At 45.7% G+C, this 19,047-nt stretch overlaps 1 protein-coding gene across 6 annotated transcripts in view; it reads left to right on the forward strand.

The window, feature by feature from the left end:
• The first annotated feature begins 858 nt into the window (after positions 1–858).
• DRAM1 (DNA damage regulated autophagy modulator 1) overlaps positions 859–19,047 on the forward strand; it is a 47,575-nt gene continuing 29,386 nt past the window's right edge. For all 6 annotated transcript variants that reach the window (XM_077846088.1, XM_077846089.1, XM_077846090.1 and 3 more), the window contains exons 1-2: positions 859–1,021; positions 15,884–15,951. In XM_077846088.1, the coding sequence (XP_077702214.1) occupies positions 891–1,021; positions 15,884–15,951 (199 nt within the window). In that variant the 5' untranslated portion in view covers positions 859–890. The remainder of the gene's footprint in view (positions 1,022–15,883; positions 15,952–19,047) is intronic.

Consider the following 19,047-nt stretch of genomic DNA (forward strand, 5'->3'; position numbering starts at 1 on the left):
TGCCACCTGCTCTAGTGCGGGGGACCCCGGCCCCCGGGGGCGCTCAGCACCACCCCGACTGCGGGGTCCCTGTGCGTGCCACACAGCTGGGTGGGTGAGCTTCGGCGCCCCCCCGGGTTGGCGAACGTCACCCTACACCCGTGTCCGCACCCCGGCAGCCGTGGATGTCGCCAAGCGGTGGCCACACTCTCCACCCGCGACGGGCAGCGGGGGACCGCGGAAGGGAAGCCCCCGGGGCTGGAGGCCGGAACCCGAGAGCCCCAGGGGAGGAGGCCCTGGAGGAGCCGAGCCAAGGAGCCTTCGGTTTCTCCCGGGTTGCGCAAGGGCCGGGGCGGCTTCGATCATCACATCCCCTCGGGCACACCCCTCGGGCACACCGCGTCGGGCACACCCCTCGGGCACACCGCGTCGGGCACACCCCTCGAGCACACCGCGTCGGGCACACCCCTCGGGCACACCCCCGTCGGGCACACCCCCGTCGGGCACACCTCCCCCAACCGGCGCCGACCCCGGCCGAGTCCGAACCAAAAGCGAAAGGAGCCGGGCCGCGTCCCCGCCGCCCCCACGTCGCGTCCGCGGGGAGGTCTCCGCGCGCCTCCGAGCCCGCGGGGCCGCCGCTTTGTGACTTCACGGGTTTCGCAACAAGCCGGGGCCGCCCGCGCCCCACCCACCCCGGCCGCCCGCCTCCGCGCCCGCTGGGCTCTCGGCGCTTCCCCCGGGGCCGGGCCCCGCCGCCGTCGCGGAGCCTCGCGTCCCGCCGCCGTCTGCGGCCCAGCCCGTGCGCGGCTCCCGCGGCCCCGCCCCGCTCCCCGCCCGGCTCCCCGGGACGCCCCGGCCCCGCGCCCCCGCGCCCCCCGCCCCCGGCCCCGCGCCCTCCTGGCGGCCGCGCGATGCTGTGCTTCCTGAGGGGAATGGCCTTCGTGCCCTTCCTCCTGGTGACCTGGTCGTCCGCCGCCTTCATCATCTCCTACGTGGTCGCGGTGCTGTCGGGGCACGTGAACCCCTTCCTCCCGTACATCAGGTGAGGCGGGCGGGCGGGGAGAGAGGGGCGGCCGCGACGGCTCGGCTCGGCTCGGCTCGGCTCGGCTCGGCTGGGCTCGGCTGGGCTCGGGAGGCGCGGGCGGGGGCGGGGGCGGGGGCGGGGGCGCAGAGCCCCGCGGTCCTGGCGTGACCCCGAGCGCCAGCCCGGAGCCGGCGCGTGCGGAGGGGCTCGGACCGACTGGAACCTCGGCCGGAGGCGCTCCCCGGGCGGGCTGGGCTGGGGCGTGGGCCCGACGGCTGCGGCCCGCCCCTCGTGAGCCGCAGAGGCAGGGGTGCGCTGGGGCGGCGCGCGCCTCCCGCTTCCACGGCCAGCACCCCGGACGACCCGGACGACCCTGACGACGCCGGCTTCCTCGTCCTGCCAAGAAACAGAACCAGCAGACGTGGAGCTCGCACCGGTGTGACTCCGATGTCATCAGCAGGGTCGGGGAAGCCGAGTTCACACCCACAGCCGTCCCAGGCTGTGTCACCCCAGGTCTCTGGGCGCCCGGCCGAGATCCCTCGGGGGACCGCGCCCCCCAGGTCAGAGCCCTCATATTGGCGGCAGCTTCCTGACAGCTCTTGCGTCGTCGTCGTCACACCGCTTCTTTTTTCATGAGTTTCAGCTTCTGCCGTCCCTGAGGGGTCACTTCATCAGGGCCCCGGCGGCCCGGTCCCCTTCAGTCGGCTCCCAGCTCCGTGGTGGGGTGGGGTGGGGTGGGGTGGGGTGGGGGTGCAATGGACATCCCTGAAGCACTGGCGCCCTCCAGCCTTGCCCAAGCCCTGCGACCTGCGCTGGTTGCTGAGATGAGAAAGTAGGTGACAACCAGGGTTTGATAGCATCTGGGGACTCCAGAGCCGGTAGGGCTTCCTCGGGGTGCAGCCCAGCCGCTGCGCTGTGAGCAGGGCTCTGTAGTGTTTGTGGGCGAGGAAGGGGAAGGGGAGCTGAGGCAACGGGAGACTAGAGTGTGAGGCAAGGAGGAGAGCAGTGCGGCAGCAGGTCAGGGTGCCGGTTTGGCCCCCTTCCGGGGGTGTCCACGCGCCCAGGAGACTTCCTTGCAGAAACCCAGACTTGCTTTCTCAGAGACTCATCTCAGTCCCGCCTGGCGTTGCCTCTCTTCTCTTGATTCTGAAGCTGACAGATCCCCTCCAGCTCCTGGAAACCGGAGGACTCTCTCTCTCCCTACGATGCTTTTTATTGAGAAAATGGTAGCTGTGTCTGTCTCAGATCTCCAGGTCAGGATCAGAGAGTACCTGATAGTCATTGGCAGGGGAGGGGGTGGAGAGGGTCAGCAGCAGGGCTCGAGTCTTTGTGGAGATGTCCCACCAGTTGTGATGAAGAGCACCCCAAGGTGGTCCTAAAATGGAAGACATTCAGAAATGGAGATGTGAACCTGACAAGACAACCCTCTGGGGAGATGCTCACATCACAGGCGGTCCTAAGAATTGGTGTTAAACTTCACAAGGCGAGGCGGCCTTTGGAAAAGCAGGGATTCTAGGAGAGAAAGGCCAGAGTTGTCGCCTGGACGCCAGGGGCCAGCAGCCTGCAAACAGTGGACACATGTTCTGCTTGCCCCCGCCCCCATGGTGGGGACTCTTAGGGCATGAGCACCCCAGCCCCCCATACCCCCTAGTCCCCCCACCCCTCCTACCACCTCCAAACCCCCTCCCCCCCCCCCATGACTCCTGGTCCAGCTGGAGCATTAGGTACTGTCTGCACCTCCTGCCCAACCCAGGCATTGCGGCAAAGACAAGACTTGGATGGGGAGTGATGGGAGTCTTGCTGGCAGGAGGGTTGAGCTTGTCCTCCTATAACTTGTCTCCACCAGCGGTGTGTCCCAGTGCCCCCGACCTCACGCCCTCCTCCCTCCCGGGGCACTGGCCTCCTCTCTGTGTCGGGAGCTGTTGGGTGCCTACTGCCTCATGATCTCTGCCAGAGAGCTCTTCCTCCCGGTGGCAGCCGGCTTCCTCCCTTACACCCCCTCCAAACCCTGGGGACCCTACTGCCCTGCTAAAGTACATGCTTGCCCCCCCGGTTCCCCATATCTAGTCCATTTACCATGGCTCTGTCGTCTTCTAAGAAACTATATGATTTCCTCAGATTATGTCTTCCTTCACTAGAATATAAGATTCATGAGGGCTTTCTTTCTTTTTTTTCCTTTTAAGATTTTATTTATTTATTCATGAAAGATACAGAGAGGCGGAGACACAGGCAGAGGGAGAAGCAGGCTCCTTGTGGGGAGCCTGATGTGGGACTCGATCCTGGGACTCCAGGATCATGCCCTGAGCTGAAGGCAGACACTCAACCGCTGAGCCCCCCAGGTGTCCTTCATGAGGGCTTTCAATATTGGTTGATTTTATATTTCTTGGGCATTCATCTTTGATATTTTCATCCGCCTGGGCCGCTATTCCTTTAGGGAGGACTTCATAAGATCATTGGTCATTGATCTGTGACTGTAACGTGTTCAGGATGCTCCCCTTTTTATGTGATGACATTGTTCAGCCAATCTGATATTCTGACATTTCTTAATTTTAAACACTTAATTTATTTTTTAATAACGTTGAAAACTTTATTTTTTAAAGATTTATTTGAGAGAGAGCAAGTGCTCACGTGTGCAAGGGGCAGGGAGGGACAGCGGGAGAGAGTGGAGCTCCCTGCTGAGTGGAAAGCCCTCTGAGGTGCTCAGTCCTATGACCCTGAGACTGTGACTTGAGCCAAAAGTAAGAGCCTCTTAGCCGACTGAGCCACCCAGGCACCCCAACAGTGTTGAACACTTCCATTAAGAGTCATTTTATTTATTTATTTATTTATTTATTTATTTATTTATTTATGTCATTGCATTTTAAATAACTAATCCTGGGAGGACATCTTTCCAATGTAACATTCAAATTCCGCTTCCTCATCACATTATCTTCTTATAACGTTGTTGCTCTGTAGCACATTGGAGAAATGGGCAAAGAGTTCTTATACGTAGAAAGATGCTCAACTTCATGAATGAAATGAAAATTCAAATTAAAACTCATTGATGCTGGGACCCCTGGGTGGCTCAGTGGTTGAGCGTCTGCCTTTGGCTCGGTCATGATCCCGGGGTCCTGGGATGGAGTACCACATCGGGCTCCCCACAGAGAGCCTGCTTCTCCCTCTCCCTTTCTCTGTGTCTCTCTTGATTAAATAAATAAAATATTTTAAAAAACCTCATTGATGGATTGGCAGGAACGTAAATGTTTGATAACACACTTTATGGTGGGACTATTGGGGAAACAGGCTTTCATATGTTCCTGGTGGGACTGTAAATAGATTCAGTCTCTATGGAGGGATTTTGGCATCTATCAAAATGACAAAAATATACCTGCAAGGTTACTTATAGCATTGCTTTTAATAACAATAGGCTGGAAGCAATGCAGATTTCCATCAAAGAGGACTGGCTAAATAAATGTGGTTTATCCAAAGAATAGGTCAAAGGAAAGCTCTCTATACATAGAATACTTTTAAAATTAACACATCAGTATGGAAAATTCTCCAAAATGTTGTTAAATGGAAAAGAGCAAGATGCAGAACAAAACATGCTACCGTTAGTGGGGGGAATGACGTGGAGGTGAAAGGTACAGGGAGTAATAGTGTATTCCTGTCTTTGCTTGTAAGGAAATGAATAAAAGTGGTTTGCGTATGACCGAGGAAGGAGCTCATGGTCAACAGGGCTTTAGCAGATGGACAAGAGGGTAGGAATAAGACTTTGTGCCGTATGCTATACTTTTTAAAATTAGTTTTTTTATTTTGAGATAATTGTGGATTTACATATAGGAATAAAACAATAATGCAGAAAGGGCCGATGTGCCTTTTACCCAGTCCCTCCCAAAGGCAACATTTCCGAGCCTGGATGCCTTATTGTATGTATATATTCTTAGCCATGCAGACTGGTTTCCTATCAAAAGTTAAATTAGAAACATGAGATTCAAACAGCCACTAAACAAGCTGGAATAGCATAGTGCAATGTTTCTGCATTACAAAGCCACTAATGCAAGGATGTCAAAACAAGTAAAAGTCAAACTCAGAGGATTAGTGTAACTGTTTACAAGGCCACACCCACATTCTTGAGCACAATTATCCTTAATTTGTTATAGTTTCTAACGTTCCCTCTGTGACGGAATCTCTCAAGCTATCTTGAATCAGTTGTACTTATCAACTGCTTCCAGCTGATCAGCCACTCTCTCTTACATCTTCTTTTTTGGCCTGTGTCTTGTGCTTCCCGTTTATTCTGTGGCCCTTTATTTTTAAGGTTTTGTCAGTTCTGCATCCTGGTTGCTTTTATTGACCTAGACTCAATTTTCTGTGTAAGTACGGTTTGCTGGGTAGATTGTGGTCGTCGGCCACTCCTGTTGTTCCTCCTCTTGACCACAAACCTGCTGAGTGGTTGGTGGCAGAAAACCGGGTCACCTAGAGTTAAGACCTTAAAACGAAGACCAAATTGGCGTCATAAACAAAGTAAAAGAGGTTGGATCTTTAATTCCAAAAATGAAACTAAAAATTAGGGAAGTTATTTTATCTTTTACTTGGTTAACAATCACAAAACATAGGTTATCATCCCAGTTAGGTGCTAGTTCTAACAATGAACAATATTCATTATAATGAACCCATCTTGTAATGAACAAAACAAAAGGAAAAGATAAAAATTTTTATATGATAAACAAAAATCTTAAAATAATTCAGGTGTGGATTTTTTTTTCAGGTGTGGATTTTTTTTTCAGGTGTGGATTTTTTAAGGGAAGGGTATATCTTTCTCTCAACACAGTTTTTTGATTGTGTAGTGTAAAGTCCTTGATTTCACAGTTGTCTTTTGAAGGGAGATATGAAGAGGCTCATTTTTGCAGAAATGACTTCACTTTTTCCCCTGACCATTCTTAACCTGTGTGTAAAGATATTGATCTTGATCATTGTCTATTTCTCACACAAAATGTAAGTTTCGTGAGGGTAGAGACTGAGGGTCTGTTCCGTGCTGCATCCCTTGTGTTTGTGATGGTGCCAGATGCTGTGTCAATATGGGTTGAGTGCTGAGATGATTGTGCGGGACAGGCCTGCGCTAGTCACACCTGTGCAGTTAATCTTGACAACTTTTCTCCGGCCGCACCCGGCTCTGCTGGCGCTCCCTGTCCACTAACTTGGGCGGCTGGTCCAGCCTTTTCTCCAATACCACTTCTGTCGACTTCATGAAATTCTCCACGTTTCACAAGATTAGCAACCTCGCTGTGTAGCCAGTTTGACTTACACTGTTGAATATTTATAGCCTCTGATTACCCACCACAGGGTCTAAAGGAACAACTCTGGAGCAGGCAACTCTGGTTAGACTCCAGCTCCGCTGCGTGCCCCAGCTCTCAGACCTTGGACAGGTTACATCGCTCTGCTTTTCTTTTGGTTAGTGGTAATAGCACCTCCCTCATGAATTAACGTGTGAACTCACTTAGAATTCATTAACACTCTGGTCCAAGAATGCAAGTTCTCTGTAAGCATTTGCTGTTTGTATTATCAAGGGTCTAGTCCACCTTGGTCTAGAGACTGGATAGATGCTAGTATTAAATAGGAAAGGACATTTGTTTAAGGGCTAATTTTATAAGTCATTGGTTTTTTTGTGATGATAGAAGAAGTTTTCTTAGTTTTATTTTTTAAGTACTCTCTCCATCCAATATAGGGCTTGAACACACAACCCCCCAAGATCAGGAGTTGCATGCTCTATTCCCTATAGCAAAAGTTTTCTTTTTTTTTTCTTCCCCTTTTAAAGATTTTTATTTATTTAGTCATAACAGACACACACACAGAGAGGCCGAGACACAGGCAGAGGGAGAAGCAGGCTCCATGCAGGGAGCCTGATATGGGACTCGATCCTGGGTCTCCAGGATCATGTCCTGGGCTGAAGGCCGCGCTAAACTGCTGAGCCATCCGGGCTGTCCGGTAAAAGTTTTCTTAACCAACCTCAGTTAATTTGCTGGGTTAATTGGTAACCTCATTCTCTGAAAAATACCCTTAAGCCGGTGGTCTCTGAAAGCTTCTCCCAGCACTGGCCGCTCTCTGGGCTGCATTCCGTCTTCTCTCACCTCTATCTTTGTATGTTTCACCAATGCCATCTGTCTTTGTTCCCAAAAGAATTTATGCCAGTTGTATTTTTTATTGTAATTATGTGATTTAACTCACTGTACATAAACTGTTGATCTGTAAATACAAAAAAAAATTGTAATTTTTAAGAAAACTCTGTTGAATGCTTTGGGAAGATTCAAAAGAGACGTTCAGAAAAAAACTACAGTCTATTTAGTAGTGTTTATGACAAGTGTAAAAACTAGAAGGATTTTGCACTCAAATTGCTTTAAGATTTCCTTCCACTTTAAAGAACCCAAAACTAGAAATGAGATAGTTCAGAGTAGATGTCAGGGAGACACAACGGGCTGGGACTTACATAATGTCTTTGGCCTATGTCAACAGATAAGCAAACGAATGTGCGTACATTTATTTGCTGGTGGTGTGTATGTGTACACATTTTTTTTTGTATCTACATAATTTTTTTTTTTTTATGATAGTCACAGAGAGAGAGAGAGAGGCAGAGACACAGGCAGAGGGAGAAGCAGGCTCCATGCACCGGGAGCCTGATGTGGGATTCGATCCTGGGTCTCCAGGATCGCGCCCTGGGCCAAAGGCAGGCGCCAAACCGCTGCGCCACCCAGGGATCCCTGTATCTACATAATTTTTGATGACTTCTGCCTAACCAACTTTTTTGATTACTGACTACATTGCATTTCAGGCAGTGGTGACATTTGCTTCCATTTCAACCACAACAGTGCAATCCAGATATTTATAGCTGCATTGTGAACAGTAACCATACTATGGAGGGAGCCCAACTGCCTATTGACTGATGAATGGATAAGGATGATGTAGTGTGGACACACAACAGAATATCACTCAACCATCCAGGAGAATGAAATCTTGCCTTTTGCAACAACATCGATAGAGCTAGCGTGTATTATACTAAGTGAAATAAGGCAAATATACCACATGATCTCACTCATACGTGGCATCTGAGAAAGAAAACAGATGAAAATACGGGGAGGGGGGAAAAGAAAAAAAGGAGAGAAGGAAACCATAAGAAACTTTCTTGTTTTTGAAAATTTTGTTAATTTATTTTGACACAGAGAGAGAAAGAGCACAAGCAGGAGGAGGGGCAGGAATAGGCAGAGGCAGAGGGAGAAGTAGGCTACCTGCGGGGAGCCAGATGTGGGACTCAATTCCAGGACCCCGGGAGCATGCCCTGAGTTGAAGGCAGATGCTCCACCACTGAGCCACCAGGTGTCCCTGTTATTCCTACTTCTAAAAAGGCAGTAGAGTTTTGCTCAAAAGTCTGACTGGTCCAAGGCTGGCAATTTTAAAAATAAGGACTCAATTTCGACTTAAAAAAAAAAAGTGCTCTACTGAACAGTCTTCCTTACATGACAGTCAGTGCATTTCAGGCCATCGGTTCCCCACGTTGTAGGCAGGGCCTGCCCAAGACATCTTCCTAAAGGCTCCAGAAGGAATGGCTGCTGGGAACCTGGCTATAGTTAAACAGGACTATAAACTCACATGAAAATGATGTTTTCACAAAAAGAAATGTAAGAGAGCACCGCAGGGCCAAGTTCCTAAGTTGTGTCCATTGAAATCAGACAGCTCCCACTGCCCGGGTCGCCTTTCCCATGTCCTATCCATGACCTTGAGCAGATTACTTTATTAAGATGCAATTTCCTCCCCTTCAAGATGGAGATGATAAGTACTTGCCTTATGAAGTTGTGAAGGCCAAGTAAGATGCGAGAGTGCCAAGGAAATGTTAAATTTTAAAATTTCTTTTGTTAGCAGCTGTAGTGAAGCAGGGATGGATTCTAGAGACCCCTGTCAGGAAACTCCCCAGATCTGACCTCTGATCACCTCCAGCTCCGTTCCCACACGGCCTGAGCACCATCACTTCCTGACAAACTAAAATGATGTGGCTTCCTCTGGGTCTCATTGGTCCAGGCCGCCTCTCCACAGTCTCTTCTAGTCAACACCCTGTAAAAGTACCCCCAGCGATGTGGCCCATCCCTGAGCTCAGCCCTTCAGGCCTGCCCCCGGGCTGCCCAAGCCCCATCCCCGTCGCCCTTTCCTGCTCCTCTCAAGCCACCCTTCCTTGCTGTACCTCCCACACCGTCCCCCTGCGAGGCCTTGGCCTCTGCTGTTCCTTGGCCCATGAGTGTCTGGCCCGAACATTCCCCTCCCTCCCCTTCACTCTTCAGCTGCCCTTCCCTGAGGGCCAGTCTCGGGGGGCACCTCACCCCCCTGGGTCCTGTCTTCATGGGATTCAGCACCCTGGACCCCCTGGACCCCTTGGATGGTTCTCTGCAGTTCATAAGTTCCACAGAGGAGTGGCCTTCCCTGTTGTGTCCCTATGGTCACCACGCCACAGAATCCACCCATTAGGTTGAAGGCAATCAGTAACAAGGTATTGAATCAACAAATCCTTGAATTTTGTGTTGGATGTTAAACTTTTTGAAGGTTAGTGAGATGTCTCTTCATCTTCGTATCCCTATCACCTGGCACAGCTCCCCACACTTAGGAGATACTTAACAATTTTTAAAAACTTGGGAGAGGGGGCGCCTGGATGGCTCAGTCAGTGAAGTGTCTGACTCTTGATTTTGGCTCAGATCATGATATTGGGGTTGTGGGACCTAGCTCAGCATCGGGCTCCCTGCCAGATGTGGAGCCTGCTTAAAATTCTCTCTCTCCCTCTCCCCCGCAGCCTCATTATTATTATTATTTTTTTTTGGTGAACAAAAAGGAAACTTGGACTCATAGAAAGGGGGGAAATTTGCATGTGGGTGGGGTGAGAAAAGAGTGACTTGTTTGCATTTATGAGTAGAAAATTCTGTTTAAGTTAAAAATGGTTGAAATGGCTAGGTGGTGCCTCCCACTCCAGAATAATCAGCAAATGAAGCTGCTAAAAAGTTAGCCATAATAATTAAAAGTATCTAATAAAATGTAATGATTTTTTATTATCATACTTCTTCCCTTCACATATTCTGTTTAAATATTGTGAAGATAAAGGAAGTAGTGGTCTCCTTTTATTGCTGCATTCAGAGTCTTCAGGTCCTAAGTCCTAATTAATTTTTCCAAGCAATGGTCCTAGAATTTTAGGGCAATCTAATAGGCCTCAGTCTGGGTAAGCAGATAATTTTGCATATCGTCAGCTTGTCAGTTCTCTTCTTCCCCATAAACCATGACTCCAGGCTTCGGAATGACAGAATTACTTATATCCAGAGATTTTGAGAACAGTATTCCACCAAGCTTATATTATCACGTAGGTCTTCCTTGCATTGTTTTCAATCCTTTTTGAGCATCAGGTGATCATACACTGGTGTAAAATCATAAATTAGTTTGGAGAAGGAGGTTAGACAACTTGGAATTTTCCACGGTGAACTGAATTTGCAGACATGCAAATACAGGAAATGTAGTCATAAGCTGATTCCCTAGACACAACCCTACCCTAGAAACTACTGTCCATGCACAAAGCCTCCATAGCTTCTAGGCTGTATGCAAATGAACAACTACTTTCTATCTCTGTTGCAGTTTCCAGAAAGTGTGTCGTTCACCAGGAGGCTGGTGAGGAGATAGCTGGAAGGGGGCAGGGCGAGAACCACATGGTACAGAATCACGTGGTGAGAGTTGGCTGGGGAGATGATGCTGCACCGCTGCACCATCGGGAGGCACTTGGTTTCTCCTCTTACTCATTCTTCCAGTTTCCTGAGTCAGCACCCAAGTGTAGCTATGCCAACCAAATACTACTGCCTCTGCCTTTGCACAGTGAGATGATTTAGTTTGAGCTTAGAAAAATAAAAATAAAAATAAAAATAAACCCTGGTACCCTGTTGGTACCCTGTTGGTGTTACGCTCATCTGGATTCTAATATCAGGCAGATGCGCTGTGGTATTTATTAATGATGTGACATTAGTTCAGAGACTGAGAGACTTAAAAATATGTTAAGGTAAAAGAGTCTTTCATTTTTATTGATGATAATGGGTAACCACTACTATTCTTTTTTTTAAAGATTTTATTTATTTATTCATGAAAGACACAGAGTGAGAGAGGCAGAGACACAGGCAGAGAGAGAAGCAGGCTCTCTGCGAGAAGCCTGATGCGAGATTCGATCCCAGGACCCTGGGATCATGCCCTGAGCCAAAGGTGGATGCTCAACCTCTCTGAGCCACCCAGTGGCCCTGTACTATTCTTTTTTTTTTTTTTTCATTGAAGTATAAATAACACAGTGTCATAGTAGTTTCAGGTGTACGATATAATGATTCAGCAATTCTGTACATTATTTAGTGCTCATCAAAATAAGTGTACTCTGAATCTATCTCACTCATTCCCCCCCCCCAACACACCTCCCCTCTGGCAACCACTAGTTTGTTCTCTGTATTTAAGAGTCTTTTTTGTTTGTTTGTCTTTTTATTTGTTGTTCATTTGCTTTGCTTCTTAGATTCTGCATATGGATGAAATACAAATATGGTATTTGTATTTTTCTGTCTTATTTATTTCACTTAGCATTATACCTTCTAGGTCCATCTGTGTTATTGCAGATAGCAAGACCTCGTTCTTTTTTATGGCTGAGTAATAGTCCATTGTGTGTATGTGTGTGTGTGTGTGTGTGTGTGTGTGATCGTGTGTATCCATTCATCGATCAGTAGATACTTGGGCTGCTCCCATATTTTGGCTATTGTAAATAATGCTGCAATAAATATAAAGGTGCATATATTTTTTCAAATTAGGTTTTCACTTTCTTTGGGTCAATACCAAGTAGTGGAATTACTGGATTATATGGCAAATCTGTTTTTAATTTTTAAAGGAACCTCCATACTGTTAGTATGGTACAGTGGCTGTACCAATTTTATTTCCACCTATAGTACATGAGGGTCCCCTCTTCCACATCCTCACCAACAACTTGTTATTTCTTGTCTTTTTAATTCTAGTCGTTCTGACAGGTGTAAGGTGGTATCTCATGGTTTTGATTTGCATTTCCCTGATGATCAGTGACGTTGAACATCTTTTCATGTATCTGTTGGCCATTTGTATGTCGTCTTTGGAAAAGTGTCTATTCAGGTCCTCTGCCCATTTTTAACCAGATGATTATTATTTTTTGGCGCAGAGTTGTATATAAGCTGTTTATATATTTTGGAATATTAATCCCTTATGGGATATATCCTATATATATATATATATATATCAAATATCTTCTATTTAGTAGGTTGCCTTGTTATTTATTGATGGTTTCCTTTGCTGTGCAAATGCTTTTTTATTTTGGGGTAGCCTCAAGTAGTTTAATTTTGCTTTTATTCTTAAAAGTTCTTAGAAGTGTCACATTTTCATTTGCTGCTTGGAAAATTTTCGTGAAATATTCTTGAGCAAAATTTCACCATATGTAGTTAGGTACCATTAATGGAAATAAATCACTTACTGGAAATAAATCACAAACTGACCATTCTTACCAGATATATTGGGTAATGTGTGACTCAGATTGTTTTTAACACATGGTAGCTATCTCTTAAATATTTTACTGATGAGTCAATAAATTTCATGGTATTTGTGGAGCTGAATAAAAAAATTTTTAAATATGGTTGCATTTAATCAAACAACTGGTTATGAATGCAGTGCAATAATATTTTCCCCAATTTTGTAGTATGGTCACTGCTTATGTCGTAGTGCCAAGTGTAGGAACGTAAGCCCGTTGGTACTCGTGCACTGATGGTAGGTGTAGACTCAGTAATCCTGAATGAAAATCATATTTATTATGGTAGTAAATATGTGTCAAGAATGTTTTAGAGTTCAGTTATAGCATTTGAGGAGTTATGAGGTCTTGCCTGGTTTACACTTTCCTGGTATCCAAGAAAGGCATGATGATCTCTTTCTATTACCATCATGGTTCATCCCCACAGTGTGCTAGAGCCAGCTGATATGAGCTCCTGAGAGCCAAATGTGTACATTTCTGCCCAATTCAATGTTCAGCGATCTACATTTTGGCAGCTTGATTTTTGATGTCATTTTGGAGCATTTACACCATGGAAATTGGCCTATGCTACACATTGGGCTCTCTCCCGAGCTAGCTGTTAAACATTTAGCAGCACATCAGTGTTCATTCTCTACCATCACCCCGAGTCATTCTAACTGCTTCGTTCCTTGCCAGATATCTGGATTGTATTAACAACAAATTTAACTGAGTACAATTTTATGGATCTTACTGAGGCACCTGTGTGGCTCAGTCGGTTAAACATCGGCCTGTGGCTCAGGTCATGATCTCAGGTCCCAGGGGAGTCTGCTTCTCCCTCTCCTTCTTCCTACTCATGCTCTCTCTCACTATCTCTCTCTTTCTCAAATAAATAAATATTTTTTAAAAAGGTCTTAGGGGCTTTATTCATGGATTCATGAGTTATACAGCATCCAGTCTAGCAGCTAGGGAGGAGCTCTGAAGAGCTACACAAAATAGAAGACTAGTATAGGCAGAAGGGAGCAGGAACAAGGAAGTTATACTAGGCAAAAAGCCAATTGATTATGGCAAGGTCACTTTCCCTACAGGGAAAGGCAGGGGTGTCATCAGCAGACAATGTATCTGATGCTGATCAGGTGATTCCTGAATGACTGGTTAAAGATGCTATTTCCAGGAGAGTGAAACTCTAAGTCTCAGTTTGGTGACTTGGGGCTTGGCATAAGCAACTCTAGTTTGGGTGTGTTTTGTTTAATAACTGGAATGTAGATTCCTCTCCTTAATAACTCTGTGACCATGAACAAATTAGAACCTCCCTAGCACCACTTTCTTCCTTCAGTAAACTGGGGCTGAAATAAGACTCACCACAAGGTTGTGAAGGTAAAATGAAATGATGTATGGTAAATACCTAACAGTGCCTGGTACATAGTAAATACTCAATAAGTGATATTTAATAGGTTTTTTTTAATCACTAGTACTGATATTCATTCATTCATTCCACAAGTACACACGAATGGCTATTTACCAAGACCTTTTGATTCTCCTGTATGGTTTTGTATTTATTTTATTTTTTATTATTATGTTTTAAGATTTTATGTATTTGAGAGAGAGAGACAGAGAGAGCATGAGCAGGGGGAGGGGCAGAGGGAGAGGGAGACTAGGAGATTCCCTGTTGAGCAGGGAGTGGGGGTGGGGGTCCAACGCAGGACCCCAAGATCATGACCTGAGCCAAAGGCAGACACTTTTCCAGCTGAGCTACCCAGGTGCCCCGTATGGTTTTAAATGTACAGATAAACAAGAATAAAGTACCACCCTGAAATTCAGAGCTTTCAGATCACAGATCTGATGTCATGGGGGCCATACATGTGGGCCCTTGACCTGTGCCTTGGTTTGCTATCCATGGGCAGATAGTTCCAGGGTCTGCTCGACTGATCTCCTGCCAGGGCACCTTCTTCCCCGTAACTACCTTCCTATCTCCATAAATATCCTCTTGCTTCCATTTCCTTCCTTTTTATGGAAATAAGCAAACAATCTCCCTGGCATGTGGCTGGTTACCGTCAGGCCTGTGATCATGCATACTCTTCCGTGACTCCATTGAAAGCTGCCTTTTTATATCCTGAGGCCAAGAACAGAAGGTTTAATTTCTATGTGAGATTTAATCTTCGGGCAAAAGTGCCACCCAAGGGTATAAACTGTCTCTGCCTTTTTCTGATGCTGGTTCCAGCCTGTACCCTTTCTACGTCATGCCCAGAGGGACATCCTGCATGTAATGCAGCCTTTCTCCCTTCAGCATTTCCTTTGTGGGAGCACAATGGTTATTTGTAGGAAACATGGCAATGTATTCTCAACCCTCCAGATTCCTGCAGGAGTAGGTGCCACTGATACTGAAATAGTAATAGAAGTGTGTATTGTAAGGGGGCGTATTAACTTCTTTATACTCTTCAAATATTAAGTGTGCACAAAACTTAGACTCCTGCTGCCTTCTACACACATGGGCTTCTTGTGGAATTCCTTAGATAATTTGAAGTGCGCCTTTTCAACGTGATCAGTTTTTCAATACTTGAATTCGGAGCTGTTTTAAAATGGAGAAATACTCAAGATGGGCTTGAAGAATTGTTTCATATAGGGAACTCTTTGGCCATCAGTTTTAAACTGTTGCCTTTTGGGAGCAGAGAGATGATGTAAAAATGTAAACCTCCACGTGAATGAATAGAAAACAACACTTTAAATACTACTTTCCAACTCATTTAATTGACTACACCAGAAAGATGTCTTATAGAAACTACTTTTTGTTAAAATACTTTATCACAATTAATATATCCTTGATACCCTGTTGCTTCCATAAAGTTCTAATAGGCCTCAAAAATATTGCTCAGCTTCCCACCATTCTATTTTCAGCAGCATAAACTCTTATGTATAAATCAAATTATTCAAAAAATTTAAATGATGTGCTTATGTGTATTTAAAATCCAAATGGTAGATTTTTCAAAATTGATTTTAGACGTTTCCCCCCCAAGATAGTCACATTCACTTCTTGCTGAGAATGAACATATATCAAGTTTATTAGGCTTGGTCATTTTAGAAACACCACTACCATTTACTTTAAATATTTCCTAGCCTTTTACAATGGGAGAAAATTAAATGTAATCTCTTGTGGTAGAATAATAAGTTTTAGATTTTTCAGAGCCAAAATAGAAATACCTTAGCAAAATCAGACTAAGTCTTTGGAATTCAAAGTGGCTGACCCCCTGGAAGAAACATTCTATGAAACCTGCCAGTCACATCCCTCCCACAGAGGGCTGAACAGAAGTCCTTTTTAATAATTTGAAATTTCTTTTTATTAGTGATACGGGAACAACACCTCCAGAGAGTGGGATTTTTGGATTTATGATAAACTTCTCTGCATTTCTTGGTAAGTACACAATAATTATAAATAAATGAAAAATTCATAGTCTCAAGTGAAGCAAAATGTGTTGTTGACAGTTTGTATATAATTTTTTGCTGGTTTTTAGCAGACTTTATTTTTCAGGACACTTCTAGGTTCACGGCAAAATTGAGCAAAAGGTAGAGATTTCTCAGACATGCCTGCCCCCCAGCCAATGTCTCCCCCACTATCACCATCCCCCAGCAGAGTCGTGCATTTGTTATAGTTGACAAGGTTACACTGACTTATCATTATCACTCAATGTCCATAGTGTGCTTTAGGGTTCACTCTTGGTGTGTATAATTTTTTTAAGATTTATTTATTTGGGAGAGAGAGAGAGAGCACTAGTGAGAGGAGGGGCAGAGGGAGAGAACCTTTAAGACTAGGGCTCTGGGCTCCCACTCACTACCCAGGACATCATGACCTGAACCAAAATTGAGTTGGATGCTCAACCAACTGAGCCATCCAGGCCTCTCATGCATATAATTTATTTTTTATTTTTAAAGATTTTATTTATTTATTCATGAGAGACACAGAGAGAGAGAGAGAGAGAGAGAGAGAGAGAGAGGCAGAGACACAGCCAGAGGGAGGAGCAAGCTCCATGCAGGGAGCTCGATGTGGGACTCAATCCAGGGTCTCCAGGATCGCGCCCTGGACTGAAGACAACACTAAACTGCTGAGCCACAGGGGCTGCCCTAATTTTTTTTTTTTTAAATACAACCTTTGCAACTATAATTTTGCTCCACTTTGAGAAACTTAAGATTACTGGAAATCCAGTAATTTATGGCCTTGTCGTAGAACTGTTCTTCACTTCATCTGGTAACACGTCACAGGATTTGGAAATGAATTTTAAATGTAATTTGACTTTTAAGTTTGTGATTTGTATCCAGTGCGTTGGTGAAAGTCAAAGCACCTAATGTACAAGCTAATGTTTCTCGGCGTGTGTACCGAAAGCCATGCATGTGAACGTTGTCCGGGGTGTCAGGTCACATGCATGTCCCCAGGGCGCACCACAGGTCTGCTCAGTTGGAACCTGGGCAGTGGGCCCAGCAATCAGCTGATGGCCACGTGCTCTAGGGGCCTCGGGTCCTCGCTGTCTCTGGGCGTCCCTGACAGGGGGGCTGCCTGGCCCATGCTGACCGGGAAAGGTGAAGCAGGCAGCAATTTGTCTCCACCTCAGGGATGATTTTTCTTTTCAACTCCTCAATACACCCTGAGATAGGATACAGTGCAGTGGATAGATGGTCACAGCCCTCTCATTAGCCAGCTAATATAATGACTGAAAAACACAGTCTACTGTGGGGTGACCCAGATGTAGGGACAGAAGATGTGGGCCCTCTCTCCTGGTCCTTCAGAGGCCCTGAGCCCCTGGGACAATCAGCTGTTTGCCAGGGCCTATCCTGTAATCAGCACATTCTGGCCTCTCTACTGGTGCAAGGGGAGGGGCAGAAGGAGAGGGGGCAGGGCAGAGGCACAGAGGGAAGGACAGAAGGGGAGGGGGCGGGGCAGAGGGGCAGGAAGCCTTAAGTGGAGACTTGGTATTTTTGGAATTTGTCCATCTTACTGGGTAAAGAGAAAGTTTCATGCTGCCGCACTCTGTGGTCTTCTCATCCCAAGGCTTTGGAGGTGGGCAAGGGGAAGTAGACATAGGTGTTCAATCCCAGGGTGTCCTTGCGTGCCATCCTTGTCCAGAATCCAGATTTAGAACGCAGAGATTACTTCCTCACTGGGAAGCGATAAATACGGCTTTTTGCTTCCAGGCAAGGCAGACTGTCACCAGCATCTTCACTTCAAATAGTCTCTGAGAAATGATTAGGTCTTAGCTTGCTTTTTAAAATTCAGCAAAACATGACCATCACACACTGTCAGGACAAAAAATCTACTCTGCTCTTTTAACATATGCATGGTACCCATCTCATTATAATTTATTTAATCAGTCCCCTATGTGAAGCCTGGAGGCTATTTCTGATTTTTGCAATTTTCCATGCTCAAGTGAATATTCTTTATTTTTTGGTGAATATTCTTTTAAATACATCTTTGCATATTGATGTAAGTTCCCCTATAAGGTACATTTGCTGAGTAAGAGTTCATACATATCTAAAACTGTGATAGCCATCCATGTAGTCAACATTCAGTTTGTAGGTGCCTAGGGTGTGGTAGGCTCTGTGTTTATTCTTAGTGCTAGGGACCCAGCTGCAGAAAGACAAGGACCCTGCGGTTGCGGAGATTAGTTTGTGACTTTACTCTCCAAACCAGTAAGTGGTATTTGGTTAATTGATGAGCTCTTCAAAAAAAAAAAAAAACACCTTTAAGTACTCTCCTGACACCATTCACAAAAATCAACAGCAATGAAAGGATTAACCATGCAAAGCAAAACTGTGAGATAATAAAGAATAGGAAAGTGCTCTTAAAACCTGAGGGTGGAAACTCTTATCTGAGCTTACACAAAACCCAGAAGCTAAACAGGAAAGGACTGACGGATATAGAAAATAAAGAAATTAAAACTTCAAAGTGAGAAAGATACAGAAAACAAAGTTAAAGATGGACTAGAAGAAAATTTGTAATATTTACGGCAGATAATCCACTAAAGTACATAATGTGTGAAAAGCAACAGCAAATTAAAAACAAACAGACAAAGTCAAGAGAAAAATCAGGAAAAAAAATTGAATGTGATTTTCAGAAGAAGAAATGCAGGTGACCAGTAGACATACTGAAAGTTTTCCATCTCACTAATCACCAGAGAAATGCAGATTAAATCAACAGGTTGCGATTTCTCCTTCATTAGATTGGCGATAATTAAAAAGGCAAGAACATGCAGACCTGCTTTCGAGCTTTACTGTGAGAGTATAAGTGCCACAAAACCGTGTTGGGGCGATTTGTGGATACTTCTTGGTATTTTACTAGTGCACACTTTTAGCTCCAGTAATACTACTCCTAGGAACTCGTCTTTCAGAAGCACTGAAAGTGTGCTGAAGCCTTGTGTACAAGGCTTCTCACTGAGCATTGCTGGTAACAGGGAAAACACTGGCGATGTAGGAGCCCGACATGAGGGGGCAACAGACTAAATCAATAGGGCGATGAGAC

This window comes from Canis aureus, chromosome 13 (assembly GCF_053574225.1).
Source record: "Canis aureus isolate CA01 chromosome 13, VMU_Caureus_v.1.0, whole genome shotgun sequence".
NCBI classification, from domain to species: Eukaryota; Metazoa; Chordata; class Mammalia; order Carnivora; family Canidae; genus Canis; species Canis aureus.